The sequence below is a fragment of the Mandrillus leucophaeus genome, unplaced genomic scaffold (genome assembly GCF_000951045.1).
Source record: "Mandrillus leucophaeus isolate KB7577 unplaced genomic scaffold, Mleu.le_1.0 Scaffold266, whole genome shotgun sequence".
Classification (NCBI taxonomy): Eukaryota; Metazoa; Chordata; class Mammalia; order Primates; family Cercopithecidae; genus Mandrillus; species Mandrillus leucophaeus.
Window position 1 is genome coordinate 1,403,147 of NW_012102765.1, and position 18,398 is coordinate 1,421,544.

The following is an 18,398-nucleotide window of genomic DNA, read 5'->3' on the forward strand; positions in this document are numbered from 1 at the left end:
TTACAATCTGTAGAATTAAATCACGTTTTGCTCTAAGAACTGTCTTCCTAAGTGACAAGGACACTAAATGGGAAAAACAAAGGGATTATACTTAGCAGTAAGTTGGGTTAGCAGCATGGTGTAAAGGTCAGGTATGCAAGGTGCCCCTGAATCCTTTCTAGTTATTTGCAGGGGTCCCAAGGTGGTTCAGGATAGTGTTTAAAGTTCTCCCCAAACTGAACCTTTCTGAAATCTTCAGACTGTTTAGCTAACTTTTTTTTCACCATTATTTTTCATTTTGCTCACCTCTGCTCTCCTGGTTCCAGAAACCAGAAAGGCTTTCCTTGCGGTAGGTCTCATTCTACCAGAAGCAGAACTTCTGAAATCTTGTGAAAAAGCCTGTTCTTAAAAAATGCCCTTCAAATTTAGTAGACTAGATTTCAAGTTCATACATGTACTGGAACTTCTGGGTTTAGGAACAAACCCAAAGTCTGACCTTTTGCAATTCCCCCTACATTAATTGTTATTATAATTTGAATACGTATTTGCATTAAAAACAAGTAAACAACTATACCAACTGGCTTTTTCTGGCTTTATTGTGCCCATTGGCTTTGGTTGGATTCTTAATGTATGACAATATTCTGTTATCATTGATGTTATTTTCAGCGACTGTCCTTCTTAGAAATGTATTTATTCATTTCTTTGTCTTGTAGTGAGTCAAAAAGGTATATTCAGAATTTCACTACATACGATGACTTTTTTTTTCCCCCCTTGGACTTGGTGTCAATGAAGTAAAGTGCCCTTAAAGAATAAAGAAGAGAATATTGGTACAAAATGAAGAGATACAACCATTTGGGGAGAATTAATGGCAGTTGTAAAAGTAGAAAATATTTTGCTTGGTTAACTCTTCCCTCCCCTTATTTTAAAAAATATAAACTACAAAATAATAATTACCAATGTTTTCAACTTATGGATTTCCTTTGTAAGTCATGGACTTTAAATTATTCCCTTCTAAAACATTCTGGGTTCCCTTTCTCTCCATTTAGAATATTTTTTCGTTACTAAGAAATAGGAAAGAACTTATAAACTCAGGAAAATTAACATGGGAAGTGATTTCCTAGTCTATGCACTAGACCTTAATGGGATATGTCTTTGTCTCTTCAAAATCTGTAAAGTTGTGTTCATAAAATGCCTGTATACCTTAGTATGTAGTTTGGCTTGTGGGTTAGAGAATTTGTTTAGTAAAAAAAGAGAATTTCATTACATAAGTCTTCTGCTTTTCCAAGATTGGATTTGTAATATTTATAAGTGCTAAGTTAACCAGCATCTTAAGAATGTTTATTCTCTGGCTTTCTCAATTAAATATTTTTCTAAAATCTGATATTTTATTACATAATGATCTAATATTTAGTATTGTGTTTTCAAATTTCCTATTATATGGTCATGGTGAAACTACTTCCTTACAAAATAGATTTGTGTAGCTTATTATAATGTTGGACCCTTTAGAAAATTAACACAACTGAATTTTAATTTTTCCTCAGATGATTCACAGCGTAAGCAGTATGAAGAGTGGCTCCAGGAGACCCAACAGCTGCTTCAAATGCAGCAGAAGTATCTTGAAGAACAAATTGGTGCTCATAGAAAATCTAAGAAGGCCCTTTCAGCTAAACAACGTACCGCCAAGAAAGCTGGGCGTGAATTTCCAGAGGAAGATGCAGAACAACTCAAGCATGTTACTGAACAGCAAAGCATGGTTCAGAAACAGCTAGAACAGGTAACAAATAGGTTTGCAAAATAGAAACCACCAACAATTAATGAGTAGAATGTTTTGGTATGTCATTCATTAGTGACTTTGACTAGTGATTTTTTTTGACGAGTAGTAAATGGCATTAAAAGTACATTGCCAAAAAGTGACAGCTCTGAGACCCCTTAGTAACTGTAGCCATAACAGCGCCAATCATTTACTTAGAGTGATGGTCACAGCACATACTCAATAAATGACACAACAGAGATTGAGTCTCATAATTTCGAATTCGAAGAACAATTTTCAGCCTTGGTGTAGTTAGAGATGTTGTTTTTTCTGCACTAAGAAATCACTGCAAAGACCATGTTTCTATTATACACCATTGAGAGTATTCAACTTAACTGAGGACCGAGCTCAGGAGGAGATACTGGGTTTAGTTGGGAATAAGAATTGGGGGCCCAGGAAGTATTTTTGTTTACTTGGAGTTGATATTATTATTATTTCTTAATGTTTTGGTCTTAAAATACATTGGTATATCTTACGTGAAGGACTCATTTTAGAAAAATAAAATCCTTTTGCCATTATCTTCTGTTATAAACCAGATGTTTATCAGAATGTTCAAACTGAATAATATACTGGAAAAGAAGAAACACGTAAAAATTTTATTTAAAATAAAACAATAATAGTGTACAAAATGGGTTCAGAGCCAACTCCTAGGTATATTTACCCAAGTAAATTAAAAACTTAGGTTCAATTCAGGCACGGTGGCTCATACCTGTAATTCCAGCACTTTGGGAGGCCGAGGTGGGTGGATCACTTGAGGTCAGGAGTTGGGAGACCAGCCTGGCCAACATGGTGAAATCCTGTCTCTACTAAAAATACAAAAATTAGGTAAGTATGGTGGCATGTGCCTGTAATCCCAGCTACTTGGGAGGCTGAGACAGGAGAATCCCTTGACCCAAGGAGTCAGAGGTTGTGGTGAGCCGAGCTTGTGCCACTGTACTCCAGCCTGGCAACAGAGCAAGACTCCATCTCAAAAAAAAAAAAAAACTTTTACAATTGTTCATGTTAATTAAGATGTGAGTACTGTCTATAATGAACACTGTAGGAAGCACTTCCACTTATGTTGTCTTATCTACAACTTTCTGAAGGAGTTAGTATTATCACCATTTTTTTACAAACTGATTTTACAAACCATTTTATAAACTGATTCATTGTAGAGGTTATAAACACTGTGTGCATGTGGCCGGGCACGGTGGCTCACGCCTGTCATCCCAGCACTTTGGGAAGCCGAGGCGGACGGATCACCTGAGGCCAGGAGTTCAAGACCAGCCTGGCCAACATGGCGAAATCCATCTCTACTAAAAATGCAAAAAATTATCCAGGCATGGTGGCAGGCACCTGTAATCCCAGCTGCTTAGGAGGTTGGGGCAGGAGAATTGCTTGAACGCTTGAGGTGGAGGCTGTAGTGAGCCGAGATTGCGCCATTGCACTCCAGCCTGGGCAACAAGAGCGAAACTCTGTCTCAAAAAAAAAAATAAATCCCAAAAAATACCCCCACTGTACATGTTTGCTCATAACTATTAGATTAGGGATTTGGACTCAAGTGTCTTATCTTCAAACCGCAGCTACCACAATAACGTACCAACAATAAGGTGATTATAATTCCAATTGTTTAAAACTAAGATTATTCCAGAATGAAAGTTTTCTTTTCTCTCTAAATCTACTCTCTGGGTTCATGTTTACTGTAGGTTAACATTCTTGTAAAGATATGTTTAATAAAGTTGTTTTTTTGCAGCACTTTTATTGCCTTCTGGCATATTTGTACAAGGTCTTTTGATAAGGGCCTCATTTTTGCATATACATGGATCAAATCCTATTTAGAAGCTAATACTTGAAAAATGGGATACATCATATATTACATAGTTGCCAAAGATCCAGTGTAATCATATTAAGATAAAGAGTTGATGGTAATGTTTTTTTTTTTTTTTTTTGAGACGGAGTCTCGCTCTGTGGCCCAGGCTGGAGTGCAGTGGCGCGATCTCGGCTCACTGCAAGCTCCACCTCCTGGGTTCACGCCATTCTCCTGCCTCAGCCTCCCGAGTAGCTGGGACTACAGGCGCCTACAACCGCGCCCGGCTAATTTTTTGTATTTTTAGTAGAGACGGGGTTTCACCGTGGTCTCGATCTCCTGATCTTGTGATCCGCCCGCCTCGGCCTCCCAAAGTGCTGGGATTACAGGCGTGAGCCACCGCGCCCGGCCGGTAATGTTTTAAAAAGTATTATAAAATAGCATGGGAAAGACATGGATGGCCACCTTATATATCCCAGATGCTGTTATAGGTGCTTTCTGTACTTTCTTACTACTTCACCAGCCAATGGTAATTTCTCAGTTCTAACCAGTAAACTGGCCAGGAAAAATAAGAAAATAAAATAGGTGTTACACAACTGTTGAAGAAGAGATCAAACACCATTATTTGCAGAAAATACTGGTTTACCTGGGGAACCCAAGAAAATACTTTGAAAAACGATTAGAACTACTGGGTTTAGCGTATTAGCGTATTTGTCTAAAAACTGAATGATGTTGAAAGACATACACATCATTTTGCATTCCTTCTTTCCCTAGCTTGCTGAATGAGATGGTGAGGTCCTCTGCAACATAGATTCCATTTTGATTGATATTTGGTCTGTAGTATTGAGCACATTGGGACACAAAGGTTTTTGGAATGAATTAATTGATATTACTCAGCTGTTATATTAAGGGACTGTTGCCGGCCCCGTGGCCCGCGCCTGTAATCCCAGCACTTTGGGAGGCCGAGGCGGGCAGATCACGAGGTCAGGAGATCGAGAGCATCTTGGCTAACATGGTGAAACCCCGTCTCTACTAAAAATACAAAAAATTAGCCAGGCATGGTGGTGGGTGCCTGTAGTCCTAGCTACTCGGGAGGCTGAGGCAGGAGAATGGCATGGACCTGGGAGATGGAGCTTGCAGTGAGCTGAGATCGTGCCACCGCATTCCAGCCTGTACAACAGAGCGAGATTCCGTCTCAAAAAAAAAAAAAAGAGACTATAGACTATTCAAAATACTACCTCAGAGCTTGTGTAGATTTAAAAAATTACGATTTGAATGTTAGCCGTTAAATTGAAAGTGTTCTATAAACTTAGTCTTTTTCATCTGGGCGGGTGGTGTGATACTCATGCTGGTAATTCATCTTGTCTTAAAATGTTGTACAATTTATATATTTAAGAAATGAAATCTTAACATATTTAAATGATTCAAGTTTGAGTTAAGTCTGTTATTCTAACATTGTGTATTAATGTAATTTCTAGAACATCAAAATTAGCTACTTGTGTAACTTTTTATTGTATATTTTTGATGTATAGTATAAATAGTATATATGAGTTTCACAAGATTTTAATACTTATTTTACAAAACCGTTTTTGATATTTCATATGTGAAGCGCTTTTACAGATAACTTTATAAAAATCCTGTTGTTAAAGAAAGATTGATAGTCGTTAGTTAAGGCTCATCAGTTCAATTTTTTTGTGACTTTTGCAGTTACCCAAGCAAAATATGTTTGCTTCTACAGGGCCAAACTGCCCTCTGTATAACCTCAACCAAAGTCATCAGCCAGTGTTTTACTTCAATACCTGTGCTGTATATAAATGAGTAATGAGGCATTTTGTTATTCCAGATTCGTAAACAACAGAAAGAACACGCTGAATTGATTGAAGATTATCGGATCAAACAGCAGCAACAGCAGCAGCAATGTGCGATGGCCCCACCTACCATGATGCCCAGTGTCCAGCCCCAGCCACCCCTAATTCCAGGTGCCACTCCACCCACCATGAGCCAACCTTCCTTTCCCATGGTGCCACAGCAGCTTCAGCACCAGCACCAGCAGCACACAACAGTTATTTCTGGCCATACTAGCCCTGTTAGAATGCCTAATTTACCTGGGTGGCAACCCAACAGTGCTCCTGCCCACCTGCCCCTCAATCCTCCTAGAATTCAACCCCCAATTGCCCAGTTACCAATAAAAACTTGTACACCAGCCCCAGGGACAGTCTCAAATGCAAATCCACAGAGTGGACCACCACCTCGGGTAGAATTTGATGACAACAATCCCTTTAGTGAAAGTTTTCAAGAACGGGAACGTAAGGAACGTTTACGAGAGCAGCAAGAGAGACAACGGATCCAACTCATGCAAGAGGTAGATAGACAAAGAGCTTTGCAGCAGAGGATGGAAATGGAGCAGCATGGCATGGTGGGCTCTGAGATAAGTAGTAGTAGGACATCTGTGTCCCAGATTCCCTTCTACAGTTCTGACTTACCTTGCGATTTTATGCAACCTCCAAGACCCCTTCAGCAGTCTCCACAACACCAACAGCAAATGGGACAGGTTTTACAGCAACAGAATATACAACAAGGATCGATTAATTCACCCTCCACCCAAACTTTCATGCAGACTAATGAGCGAAGGCAGGTAGGACCTCCTTCATTTGTTCCTGATTCACCATCAATCCCTGTTGGAAGCCCAAATTTTTCTTCTGTTAAGCAGGGACATGGAAATCTTTCTGGGACCAGCTTCCAACAGTCTCCAGTGAGGCCTTCTTTTACACCTGCTTTACCAGCAGCACCTCCAGTAGCTAATAGCAGTCTCCCATGTGGCCAAGATTCTACTATAACCCATGGACACAGTTATCCAGCATCAACCCAATCGCTCATTCAGTTGTATTCTGATATAATCCCAGAGGAAAAAGGGAAAAAGAAAAGAACAAGAAAAAAGAAAAGAGATGATGATGCAGAATCCACCAAGGCTCCATCAACTCCCCATTCAGATATAACTGCTCCACCGACTCCAAGCATCTCAGAAACTACCTCTACTCCTGCAGTGAGCACACCCAGTGAGCTTCCTCAACAGGCCGACCAAGAGTCGGTGGAACCAGTCGGCCCATCCACTCCCAGTATGGCAGCAGGCCAGCTATGTACAGAAGTACAGAACAAACTGCCCAATAGTGATTTCTCACAAGCAACTCCAAATCAACAGACTTATGCAAATTCAGAAGTAGATAAGCTCTCCATGGAAACCCCTGCCAAAACAGAAGAGGTAAAACTGGAAAAGCCTGAGACAGAGTCATGCCTGAGCCAAGAGGAGCCTAAATTGGAGGAACAGAGTGGTAGTAAGGTAGAAGGAAATGCTGTAGCCTGTCCTGTCTCCTCAGCACAGAGTCCTCCCCATTCTGTTGGGGCCCCTGCTGCCAAAGGAGACTCAGGGAATGAACTTCTGAAACACTTACTGAAAAATAAAAAGTCATCTTCTCTTTTGAATCAAAAACCTGAGGGCAATATTTGTTCAGAAGATGACTGTACAAAGGATAATAAACTAGTTGAGAAGCAGAACCCAACTGAAGGACTGGTAAGTGTAAATGATAAAAATGACAACTTTTTTCTTTTGTTTTAAATTATACTTACAGCAGATTAGTACCAACAACTATATTTCCACATTATTCTACAACCTTTTTATTCTAAAGGACCATTTCTTATTTTATCATTTCTACCTCTCTGGAACCCATGTTTTTACTTATATCTAAACTATATTAAATAATAATTTGTTTACTGTTTTTTAAAAAGCAAAGGCATGTGTTGCATTTCATATGTAATGTGATGTGTAGCAACTGGTTGATATGACTAAAGCAAAGTAAGTAAATGTCTATGTACTTTATTGTAAATAAGTGATTAATTTCCATTAACCTCTTTAAAATATAGAGGATAGCCCATGCACTCCTATGAATACCCTTGGCACTCTTAGGGATACCACACTGGGAACCTATTGTGTTACAGTGTTGTATTGATACTTAACGTAATGTTACATGTAGATATTATTTTGTAGTTTTCCATGTATCAATTTTCTATCAGTTTTAAGTTATTAACATTGAATTTGCTTTTTCTTTCTTTTATATGAAGAGCTAAGTCGTAAATATACCTTTACAAGAATCCCTCCCCTTTATTTCAGTTAACTTCATTAAGATATTTCCAAAACTGGAGTTTCTGAGTCATGGGAATTGGTCTGTTTAATAGCTCTTGCCTGTTTTATCTTTCAGAAGGTACAGTGCCATTACCAGTACATTCATAAAGCTGTCCCTAGAGAGCTTCTCAAATTGGATTTTATTTTCATATTTTAATTAAGGGTGGAGTGGTATATTTAGTTGTCCAGTTTTTTCGTTTTAAGATTGTTAATGAAGCTCATCTTTTTGCAAGTGTTGCTCTTTTTCTTGCCTTTGACCATTCAGTAAAGATTGAGTGTTGACTTGATAGACCTGTGTAATTATTGTAAATTTTAGCAGTTATGCTTTTACAGTTATTTGTCACCAGTAAATACAGCCAACTCTCCAGCACAGTCTCCATCCACTTTCTCTAAGACCCGGAGGAGTATTGAATAACTTGCAGTCTTCTGTCTTTTTACCCTTCTATGTATACCACATGCTGCTGCTTCTCCCTCTTCTGTTCTCCTTTCTTATATATGTCTGGCCAATATATTTTTATCTTTTAAAACGCAGTTCTTGAATCATCTTTTTCCAGATACCTTTCTCACCTCTTCCAGTCTCAAATATGTGTTGATGCCCATGTTCTCACATAGCAGTTTCTGTTGTACCATTTAACATTATTTAAATAGCTCCTTGAAGGATGTAGACTACATTTTGAGCATGTTTATATTAAAATTCGTGCTGTATAAGAATGTGTAATGCTACGGGGAACAACCACATGTCAAGTTTAAAAATGTAGGCCCCCCCCTAATTAAAGTGTGATTTAAATAAATAAGTATATATGTATGTATATAGTTATTTAAGTCTATATATACACATATATAATTAAGAAATTTTTAGGTTCTTGCCCCTCAAAGTGCAGTCCTTGGGGATCTGCAGCATCCACATCGGGTGGGAGCTTTGTAACATGCAGAGTCTCCCGCCACAGACCTGCTTCTCAGAACGTGAGACTTAGCAAGATCCCCAGGTGACTCCTGTGCATCTGAAGGTGGAGAAGTACTGCTGTAGGCCGGTGATTCTCAAAGCTAAAGTGTGAGGATCACCAGCAGGGCTTGTTAAACCAAGATTGCTGGGCCCCAGCATTTCTGATTCTGTTGGTGTGGGTGGGACCCGATAATCTGCGTTTCTAAACCAGTTTTAGATGCTGCTTCTGCCCTGGAGACTCCCCTTGAGAGCCACAGAACTAGCCTGGAGATGAGTAGTCGGAGCCTGCTTTCGTCTCCCTCCATGAGCTAAGAATGGCTTTTACATTTTTAAATGGTTGAAAAAAATCTAAGGAAGAGTAGTATTTTGTGACACATAAAAATTACACAAAATTCAGACGTGTCCGTGAATTTTAAAAGTTTTATTTGAACACAGCCAAGCTCATTTTTGTATGAATTGTTTATAGCTGCTTTTGAAGTACAAGGACAGAGTTGAGTAGTTATGCCAGGGGCTATATGGCCTACAAAGGCTTACAATATTTACCATCTGGCTCTTTACATAAAAATGTTGCCATCCATGCGCTAAACTATTTAGAATATAACTGGAAACTAATTTTCAGAACCCTCAAAGATTCAATGCAGAATTCATTACAGTAAGTTCAGCTACTATAATTGTCTATAGCAAAGTATCGCTATTAAATTTAGAAATAATGGAGCCTGAAAATATTCCTTTATTTTAAGGTATTGATAGGACTACCCTTAAAGGCCTTTTCAGGGCTTGGCTTATTCTCACTTTGTAATGATAAATGTAAAGAAAAGGTTTATTTGTTATCATCTAGGTTCTCTCCCATTGACTTTAAGTATGTGGCCATTATTTTTCAGTCAAATATAGTTGTGAACTCATTTGAAGAAATGCTGTTTTTTCTTTTTATTGTTGTGTGGTGCTATCTGTTCTCTCACCTAAGATGCATAGGCTATAAAGCTTTTCTGGAGCCTGTGAATTGTTTCAGCATACCTCATATTTCACTAGTTCCTAAGGGGAACCAAAAATAACTCACCAAGACCACTATGCAGAGGCTCCTACAGCCATCTACAAGCATCTCCTTCCCTTCTGGAGTCAGTGAGCAGGAATAAGGGGCTGCAGCCCCAGGGAGGTCAGCATGAGGGGTAATGCTTTGCCAGAAAGGGCTATGGCCTTACTAATGAGTTCTGCTCTTTCCTCAAGCTTTGCAGCTTACTGATTTCCATACTTGAGAATAATGTTTGAAGAAAAGGATGATATTTTCGGAAAACCAGCATTTGACACCACTCTATCTTCTCTCCGTATTTAATTTTTAGTGGCATGTTAGGATGGTGCGTCATAGCTTGGCACTGAAGTAGCATGAACTAAAAACCAAATGTGCAAATTGTTCACTTATTTTTTACCCTTTCCAATTACATTAGCAAACTTTGGGGGCTCAAATGCAAGGTGGTTTTGGATGTGGCAACCAGTTGCCAAAAACAGATGGAGGAAGTGAAACCAAGAAACAGCGAAGCAAACGGACTCAGAGGACGGGTGAGAAAGCAGCACCTCGCTCAAAGAAAAGGAAAAAGGACGAAGAGGAGAAACAAGCTATGTACTCTAGCACCGATACGTTTACCCACTTGAAACAGGTGAGGGTGAGTCATTTAGAGCAGCCCCTTTAAAAAGTCAAGGATATAGGCCGGGCACGGTGGCTCATGCCTGTAATCCCAGAGCTTTGGGAGACTGAGGCAGGTGGATCGCTTGAGGCATGAATTCGAGACCAACATGGCGAAACCCCATCTCTACTTAAAATACAAACGTTTACTGGGCGTTGTGGCACACGCCTATAATCCCAGCTACTTGGGAGGCTGAGGCATGAGAATTGCTTGAGCCTGGGAGGCAGAGGTTGCGGTGAGCCGAGATTGTGCTACTGCACTCCAGCCTGGGTGACAGAATGAGAATCTGTCTCAAAAAAAAAAAAAAAGAAAAATTCAAGGACATGAGAGATCAAATGCTAAAAGACATCTGAACAAGGAACTTAATAGACTTTTTCCAAGCAGAATTGCACCGTATCCTATTGGCATCTGAAATTTATGGTGATACAAATAGATTGATAGGTGATAGTCAAGATTTTCTTACGTTCATAAGGAGTAGCCTCAGTACCCAGAAAAATCTGTCCTCAGTACTTTGTTGTGACTCTGGATCCAAAGAAATGCATTGTAAATTCTATTCTTACACCTCTGTAGTTGTCACAGAAGGTGGGAGACAGTCGCTAACAGTGCTGTTGGTGGTACTCAGCCTCGGTTTATGCCCCCGTTCTTGTTGAGCAAAGATAAGAAATATGTTTTTCTTGTTAGACACCTGGCAGCGTCCATTTAGTACAAAGCTTATTTTTAAGTCTCAAAGGTCTGTAGTCTCTCTCACTTATTCCAGCATTTTGATACTTGAAAATTTTAAGTCTCATTTTTCTGAAGCCTTATTCAGCAAAGTTGCTTCGGGTCTTAGAAAGTTGAGCTACACTGAGTCCCTTTTATCATGTACATTACTCTTAAATGTGTTTTTTAATAGCAGCTCTCTCTGCTCCCTCTAATGGAACCAATCATTGGAGTGAACTTTGCGCACTTTCTTCCTTATGGCAGTGGCCAATTTAATAGTGGGAATCGACTTCTAGGAACTTTTGGCAGTGCTACCCTGGAAGGGGTTTCGGACTACTATTCTCAGTTGATCTACAAGGTATGTTTCTCTGCCAAGGTGTTGTCTTGTTTCATCTTTGGGTAACATGTCAGAATTGATAGGCTTGTCTTGTTTTTGTATCTAGTTTACACCTACTCTTCCAAGTTTTATTAAAACAAGTTCAGCTACAGGGTTACAATTTTACCTGAAGTATTTCTAGCATAAACATTTGAAGTTTTTTTATAGGTAAGAATACAAATTGCAAGAAATATCTATTATGTACTTCCATGGTAATGGAAATCCTTATTTCCTTATAACCTTTATTAACTCCTAAAATGAATTCAAAATCATTATAAATGGTGGGGATTTTTAAAAAGCAGGTTAGTATTTTACCTTGAAAAATGAAATTAAACAATTTCAAATGTATCTCATCTAATAATTTAGGTATTACAACTAATTCCTAGACTATTGTAGGTTTATTTTATTTTATTTTTTATTTTTGAGGCAGGGTCTCGCTCTGTCACTCAGGCCAGATTGCAGTGGTGCAATCTCAGCTCGCTGCAATCTCTGCCTCCCAAATTCAACCAATTCTAGTGCCTCAACCTACCAAGTAGCTGGGAATACAGGCATGCAGCACCACGCCCCGAGGTCAAGGCTGCAGTGAGCATGATTGCGCCATTGCCCTCCAGCTTGGGTGACAGAGCAAGTCTCTGTCTCCAAAAAAAAAAAAAACCTATCTTAACTCTTACAAGTATCTTTTCTTCTGGCATAAGCTGTTCTCCAACCTTACTTTATCATCATGAAATTCTTTATCTTTACAAAATTTGTAATTTCACCTTGCACTTGATTGACATGGTGTTATTGGTAGATTCCAACTCTCTCCTTGAGAAACCAATCAATCAGTAAATGACAACTTGGTGGTAACTGTGAAGCTGGGAGAGGTGTCTGAAGAGGAACTACATTAATGATTTTGTTACTTTAGTATTACTACTGTTGCTTCTTTTAAAGGTCTTAGTCAATCCAGATTCTCATATCTCGGATGTGAGTTGTATTACAAGTTTAAGACCAGAAATTCTTAAGTTTTTCGTAGAACTGGGACGTATCTTAATGATAACTTAAAGGAAATTTTGATAATTGTTTGCAACTTATTGATTGCATTTTAAAGTTATCCTTCACTAGCTATAGCCATGAAACTTGAAGAATTGCATAAATAAAGTCAGGTATAAAGAAAATTAGCTTCTTAATTTCAGAGCTTAAGTAGTCAAGTTGGATAAAGTAAGCAAGTTGATATGTCCATAAAATCACGAGAATCTGTTCCACTAAGAAGCCTCCTGGCCTTGTATGTATTATTTTTCTTAGTGTGCAAGGTACCTCTTGATTACATTTCTGTAGCCTTGCTTCTATGTGCAGAACTAAGTTTTAGCAAGGTCATTGCATATTTGCTCAGTAGCATATAATTTAAATTTTTTGGTCTCCTGCAGCAGAATAATTTAAGTAATCCTCCAACACCCCCTGCCTCTCTTCCTCCTACACCACCTCCTATGGCTTGTCAGAAGATGGCCAATGGTTTTGCAACAACTGAAGAACTTGCTGGAAAAGCCGGAGTGTTAGTGAGCCACGAAGGTATGATTATAGCCTCCAAATTTCACACCTCGGAGAAATGTACCTCTGCCAGTTGTGTATTGTAAAATGGCAATATAATTGTAAAGTTCTACCTATTTATCAATGTTGACTAAATGTATTTATGGTTTTGTGTTTTTGCTTTTCCAGTTACCAAAACTCTAGGACCTAAACCATTTCAGCTGCCTTTCAGACCCCAGGATGACTTGTTGGCCCGAGCGCTTGCTCAGGGCCCCAAGACAGTTGATGTGCCAGCCTCCCTCCCAACACCACCTCACAACAATCAGGAAGAATTAAGGTACAGGTTATTTTCTTCTCAAATAATTCTTAATTATTTCTTTTTTTAAAAAAAGTATGTATGTGGCATAATGTCTTTAGGAATAGCATGTAAAAACATTTGAGGAGTAAAATTTGATGAATCTTCAGGATTTAAAGTTTTTAAGACATTGTTACCATTAAACATAATTAGTTTGCATTTTTTTAAGCTTACATCCTATAGAGAGTTACATGACAATAATCTAATAGACATTAAGGCAATGGAAAATCTCCATGCAACATATTTCAGAGATCATTGTCCTTTAAAGGCTGTTAATGCGATTTAGTGTTGTTTGTAGGTGTCTAAAATGAAAGAGCAGAAGTTGCTGATATCAGAGAATGCTGTTGTGGAAGAGAGTTTAAGAACTGTCTGGGGTTTAACCTCTTTGTGTCAGTTCTTTAACTGTAAGATTCTCATTGGGGAGAATCAAGTTCCCTTAGTAGATAATTGCTGCCCAACTCTTTAGATCCAGAGGGTTCTTACATCATCATCAAATAATTCTCTCTTCCTTGGAAAATCTGCCCACTACCCTCTCTTTGATCAGACATTTATTTAACCTAAGTCCCTTACTTTATTAATGGGGAAACTATGGACCAAAGTGGAGAATAATCTGTCCGGATTGAGGAGCCAGGTCCCCTTTCTACTGTACCTCAGCAGGTCAGCCTTTCTTGGGTCTCCTGCATGACAGCAACTTCTCTGCATGAGGAGTGGGAGACAGCAGCTCCACAGGGTTGTTCTGTGACTCAGTCTGAGACCTCACAATTGCCCTGGTAGACTCGAACTTGAACTCAATAGGAGGGACCAGTCTTTTGTTTTTCTCACCTCACTTAAATCAGTTAAGAAAAATAAGGGCCGATGAAGTCAATGGCCAAGCTTTCTCCCGTCTTGCCGGTGTAAAGAGCAGCAGTAGGACGGCTGTTTTCCCTGTCTGGTGTGTGCAGTAGGACGGCTGTTTTCCCGGTCAGCTGTGTGAAGCAGGGTGGCTGTTTTCCCAGTCAGGTGTGTGCAGTAGGACGGCTGTTTTCCCAGTCAGGTGTGTGCAGTAGGACGGCTGTTTTCCCAGTCAGGTGTGTGAAGTAGGACAGCTGTTTTCCCGGTCTGGTGTGTACAGGTAGGACGGCTGTTTTCCCAGTCAGGTGTGTACAGGTAGGACGGCTGTTTTCCCGGTCAGGTGTGTGCAGTAGGACGGTTGTTTTCCCGGTCCGGTGTGTACAGGTAGGACAGCTGTTTTCCCGGTCTGGTGTGTACAGGTAGGACAGCTGTTTTCCCGGTCAGGTGTGTGCAGTAGGACGGCTGTTTTCCCGGTCAGGCGTGTGCAGGTAGGACGGCTGTTTTCCCGGTCAAGCGTGTGCAGGTAGGACGGCTGTTTTCCCAGTCAGGTGTGTGCAGGTAGGACGGCTGTTTTCCCAGTCAGGTGTGTACAGGTAGGACGGCTGTTTTCCCGGTCAGGCGTGTGCAGGTAGGACGGCTGTTTTCCCGGTCTGGTGTGTGCAGGTGTGACCATTGCATATGTGCTTGGACTGCTGTTTCCTTTTTAAGATCTTTTTAAAGTCTTCCTTTTTAGTTAAATCCAACCAGCAGCTCTTTCCTTTTCAAGCTACAGGAGTGCTGCCGTAGGCTCAACGATCTGGGATTTTGAAAAGGGGCTTTGATGCTTTCTGTGTTATGTGCTAATCAGAACATCTTCCTCTTTGGCAGGTCTTCAAACTTTGGTGCTGAAGCTTTGTTTAAAAGGAAGCATACCATTTAGATTATTTTGTAGCTAAATATTGTTCTTGTATTTTCTTCCCAGTGTGGCTCTGAGCTGATTCATTTGCTGTGCATCGTATAGGTGCTGCTGCCAGAGTGTCCTTACAGCTGTACTCATAGATGTCAGCAGGGTTGGCACAGGAAGCCCCCACGGGTGGATTTGCACACTTTGATGGTGTGTTTATTTTTTTCAGGATACAGGATCACTGTGGTGATCGAGACACTCCTGACAGTTTTGTTCCCTCGTCCTCTCCTGAGAGTGTGGTTGGGGTAGAAGTGAGCAGGTACCCAGATCTGTCATTGGTCAAGGAGGAGCCTCCAGAACCGGTGCCATCCCCCATCATTCCAATTCTTCCTAGCACTGCTGGGAAAAGTAAGAAAAATACTTAACCTTATTATTTCCCTTTACACTATGACAGTTTACCAATGTAAATATTTTGATTTTGAAAATCCATTATTAACACTTTTTTCCCTCTCTTTTTTTAAGGTTCCGAATCAAGAAGGAATGACATCAAAACTGAGCCAGGCACTTTATATTTTGCATCACCTTTTGATTCTTCCCCAAATGGTCCCAGATCGGGTCTTATATCTGTAGCAATTACTCTGCATCCTACAGCTGCTGAGGTAAAAGATTAAATGACTTCTTAAACAGTATGTCCCCAATTTTAAAAGGTGGGTCAGGTGTCTACCGTGAAACACACACAACAGGATCACCGAGGATGAAGGGTCAGAGAGCAGGGCTGATGCTCACTGCAGACCTCCCACCTGCCTTTGAGTGCCATCCTTTGTCACTGAATTGGTCTCAGCCTACGTCAAGTAAAAAGGGAAATTAGAGCTCATATTTTCTTATTAAAGGACGTATACTTCAGAGAACTCTTTTTTTTTTTTTTTAAATAGAGACACGGTCTCCCTCTGTTACCCAGGCTGGAGTGCAGTGGCGCAGTCATAGATCACTGCAGCCTCAAACTTCCTGGGCTGAAGTCATCCTTCTGCTTTAGCCTCTTCAGTAGCTAGGACTACAGGTGTGAGCCGTCATGTCCAGCTCAGAGAAAAACTTCTTTATAACCATTAACAGAGAAGAAAATTAATGAAAAAGAACTTTATCAACAATAACAGTTTTGCAGAAGCAATAGAAATGTTCTTAAAGTAGCATCTGCTTGTATCAGACACTAGTAATTTGCTGAGGATTTTTTATTTTTTTAACTCTGAATTCTGTGAAGACATTTCAGTAGAGACCAAACTAAAGTCCAATGATGTGATATTTTGGTTATCAACAAAATACAGCAATAGCAAGACCTTTGTCTGTTCTTATGGGTTGTGTCACATTTGGCCAGAGCTGGAGGGAAGCCCATGGAAGTAAGCTTTCTGACCACCTGTGGGAACTGACGGGCCTGTCCGATGTTACAATACCTAAAATAGTTTAATGTGTTCCTAGATATTTAATGTTAATTGGAATCCCTTTAAGAGGATTTCTGTTCATAAATTTTGTTTTTTTTGGATATTGGTTCGTTAGAGCTAATTTTTTTCCTGAGACTCTTTGAGTCTAAATAAAATTTGTTGGATTTTCTTAGAATCTATGTATCATGCAAAGAGGATTTATCCTAAGTGTGTATTTTTCTTCAGTGGTTCACTGTTGCCTTCTGGGTGAATAACACAGCATTTGCATTTGGTTTTAGAACATTAGTAGTGTTGTGGCTGCGTTTTCCGACCTTCTTCACGTCCGAATCCCTAACAGCTATGAGGTTAGCAATGCTCCAGATGTCCCATCCATGGGTTTGGTCAGTAGCCACAGAATCAACCCGGGTTTGGAGTATCGACAGCATTTACTTCTCCGTGGGCCTCCGCCAGGATCTGCAAACCCTCCCAGATTAGTGAGCTCTTACCGGCTGAAGCAGCCTAATGTACCATTTCCTCCAACAAGCAATGGTGAGCTAATGAGCTTTTTGTTAACCCCATATCCATTCCTGATTCAAAAGTTAAGCTTACTCTTCGAGATACCGATTATCTTTTAACTATGGACAGGTAACATGCTGGTGTATAGTCCTTGGTGAACTCACCATGTGTGGGTGTTCTGTTTTCTGTGGTGTGATTTGACCTCTGGTGCTTTGGCCTGTGTATTCCGTCATGCTGTCACCATGTGGGTGCCAGCCATCTGCGCAGGCTGCCAGAAGTAGCCTGTGATGGGCTTGCCCTTGAGCAGCTTTTGTTCTTCCTGCCTCCCAACCCCCATCCCACTGCGCCTGGGCCACCTGGTACAGATGGAGCTGGCGACCTGACGTGGGTTCTGTTTCCCGTTCTCCGCTTTCCATCCTCACCTCCCTCTTGTTTTACCTCTGCACCAGCTCTACAGGGCCTTTCTCTTCCCACAGAGGTGTTCATGCCTCCCATCTCTGAGAATGGAACAACTTCCTTAGACCAACCATGATGTCGCTTTCCTTCCTGCTTTGCTGGCAGTCTTACAAGCATACTCAGTCCAGGCCCTGGCTTCCTCCTCTTGGCTTCTAGCTGTTTCTGTCACTTTTTCCCTGTTCTTTTTTGCCTTCACACTGCACCTGAATGATGCTTTCTAATTCCTGACCTTCTTATCGTTGGCCTTGGCTCTTTCCTCATTTCTGACTCTGTAAGTCACACTTACTTAAGACTCTTACACATTTATTATTGTATCTTTCATAAAATGTTTTTTTACCATCTTAACCTGCAAGCAAAAGTAATATCTGTTTCCCCCTCTGTCTTACTTTGCACTTAGACTGAATAGTAATCTCTCTTGGCGACTTAGTTTAATTAGATTCTTCTTTTATACTGCCATTGTTTTCCCGGCTATTTGAGAATAGGAATGTTTCTTTATTTCAGCCCTAGTGTCAGATAATTGACTCTGTAACCATTGCTTAAAAGATAAGTTTTTTTAATTAATTAAAGAATAATGTAAAGTTAATGAACCATGTTGTAATGAGTTGATGTTACATAATTTTTCACCATGTGCCACCTTGTGTCATTAGTCAGTTTTAATTACTAACAAAAGTTGATTGCCTTTAGGTCTTTCTGGATATAAGGATTCTAGTCATGGTATTGCAGAAAGCACAGCACTCAGACCACAGTGGTGTTGTCATTGTAAAGTGGTTATTCTTGGAAGTGGTGTGCGGAAATCTTTCAAAGATCTGACCCTTTTGAACAAGGTACTTTGCTATTCCTTTTATGACCCCACCTCCTGCCTCCAGCGAAATTGTCCTTGGCAGTGTCTCTTCCAACATCAGAGAGAGACACCACTTATGGTGGTGTGATGGACACATGATCCTGGTGGTGGCATCAGCATATGTTAGACGTGCTTGAGCTGAACACCAAAGA

General features: G+C 40.2%; 1 protein-coding gene across 1 annotated transcript in view; it reads left to right on the forward strand.

Annotated features, from left to right (window-relative positions):
* KMT2C (lysine (K)-specific methyltransferase 2C) overlaps window positions 1–18,398 on the forward strand; it is a 241,372-nt gene that overhangs the window by 206,658 nt on the left and 16,316 nt on the right. The window contains exons 41-50 of the mRNA XM_011984319.1: window positions 1,521–1,753; window positions 5,419–7,143; window positions 10,138–10,347; window positions 11,267–11,431; window positions 12,853–12,994; window positions 13,142–13,289; window positions 15,251–15,429; window positions 15,544–15,680; window positions 16,733–16,982; window positions 18,090–18,229. Coding sequence (XP_011839709.1) covers window positions 1,521–1,753; window positions 5,419–7,143; window positions 10,138–10,347; window positions 11,267–11,431; window positions 12,853–12,994; window positions 13,142–13,289; window positions 15,251–15,429; window positions 15,544–15,680; window positions 16,733–16,982; window positions 18,090–18,229 — 3,329 coding nt within the window. The remainder of the gene's footprint in view (window positions 1–1,520; window positions 1,754–5,418; window positions 7,144–10,137; window positions 10,348–11,266; window positions 11,432–12,852; window positions 12,995–13,141; window positions 13,290–15,250; window positions 15,430–15,543; window positions 15,681–16,732; window positions 16,983–18,089; window positions 18,230–18,398) is intronic.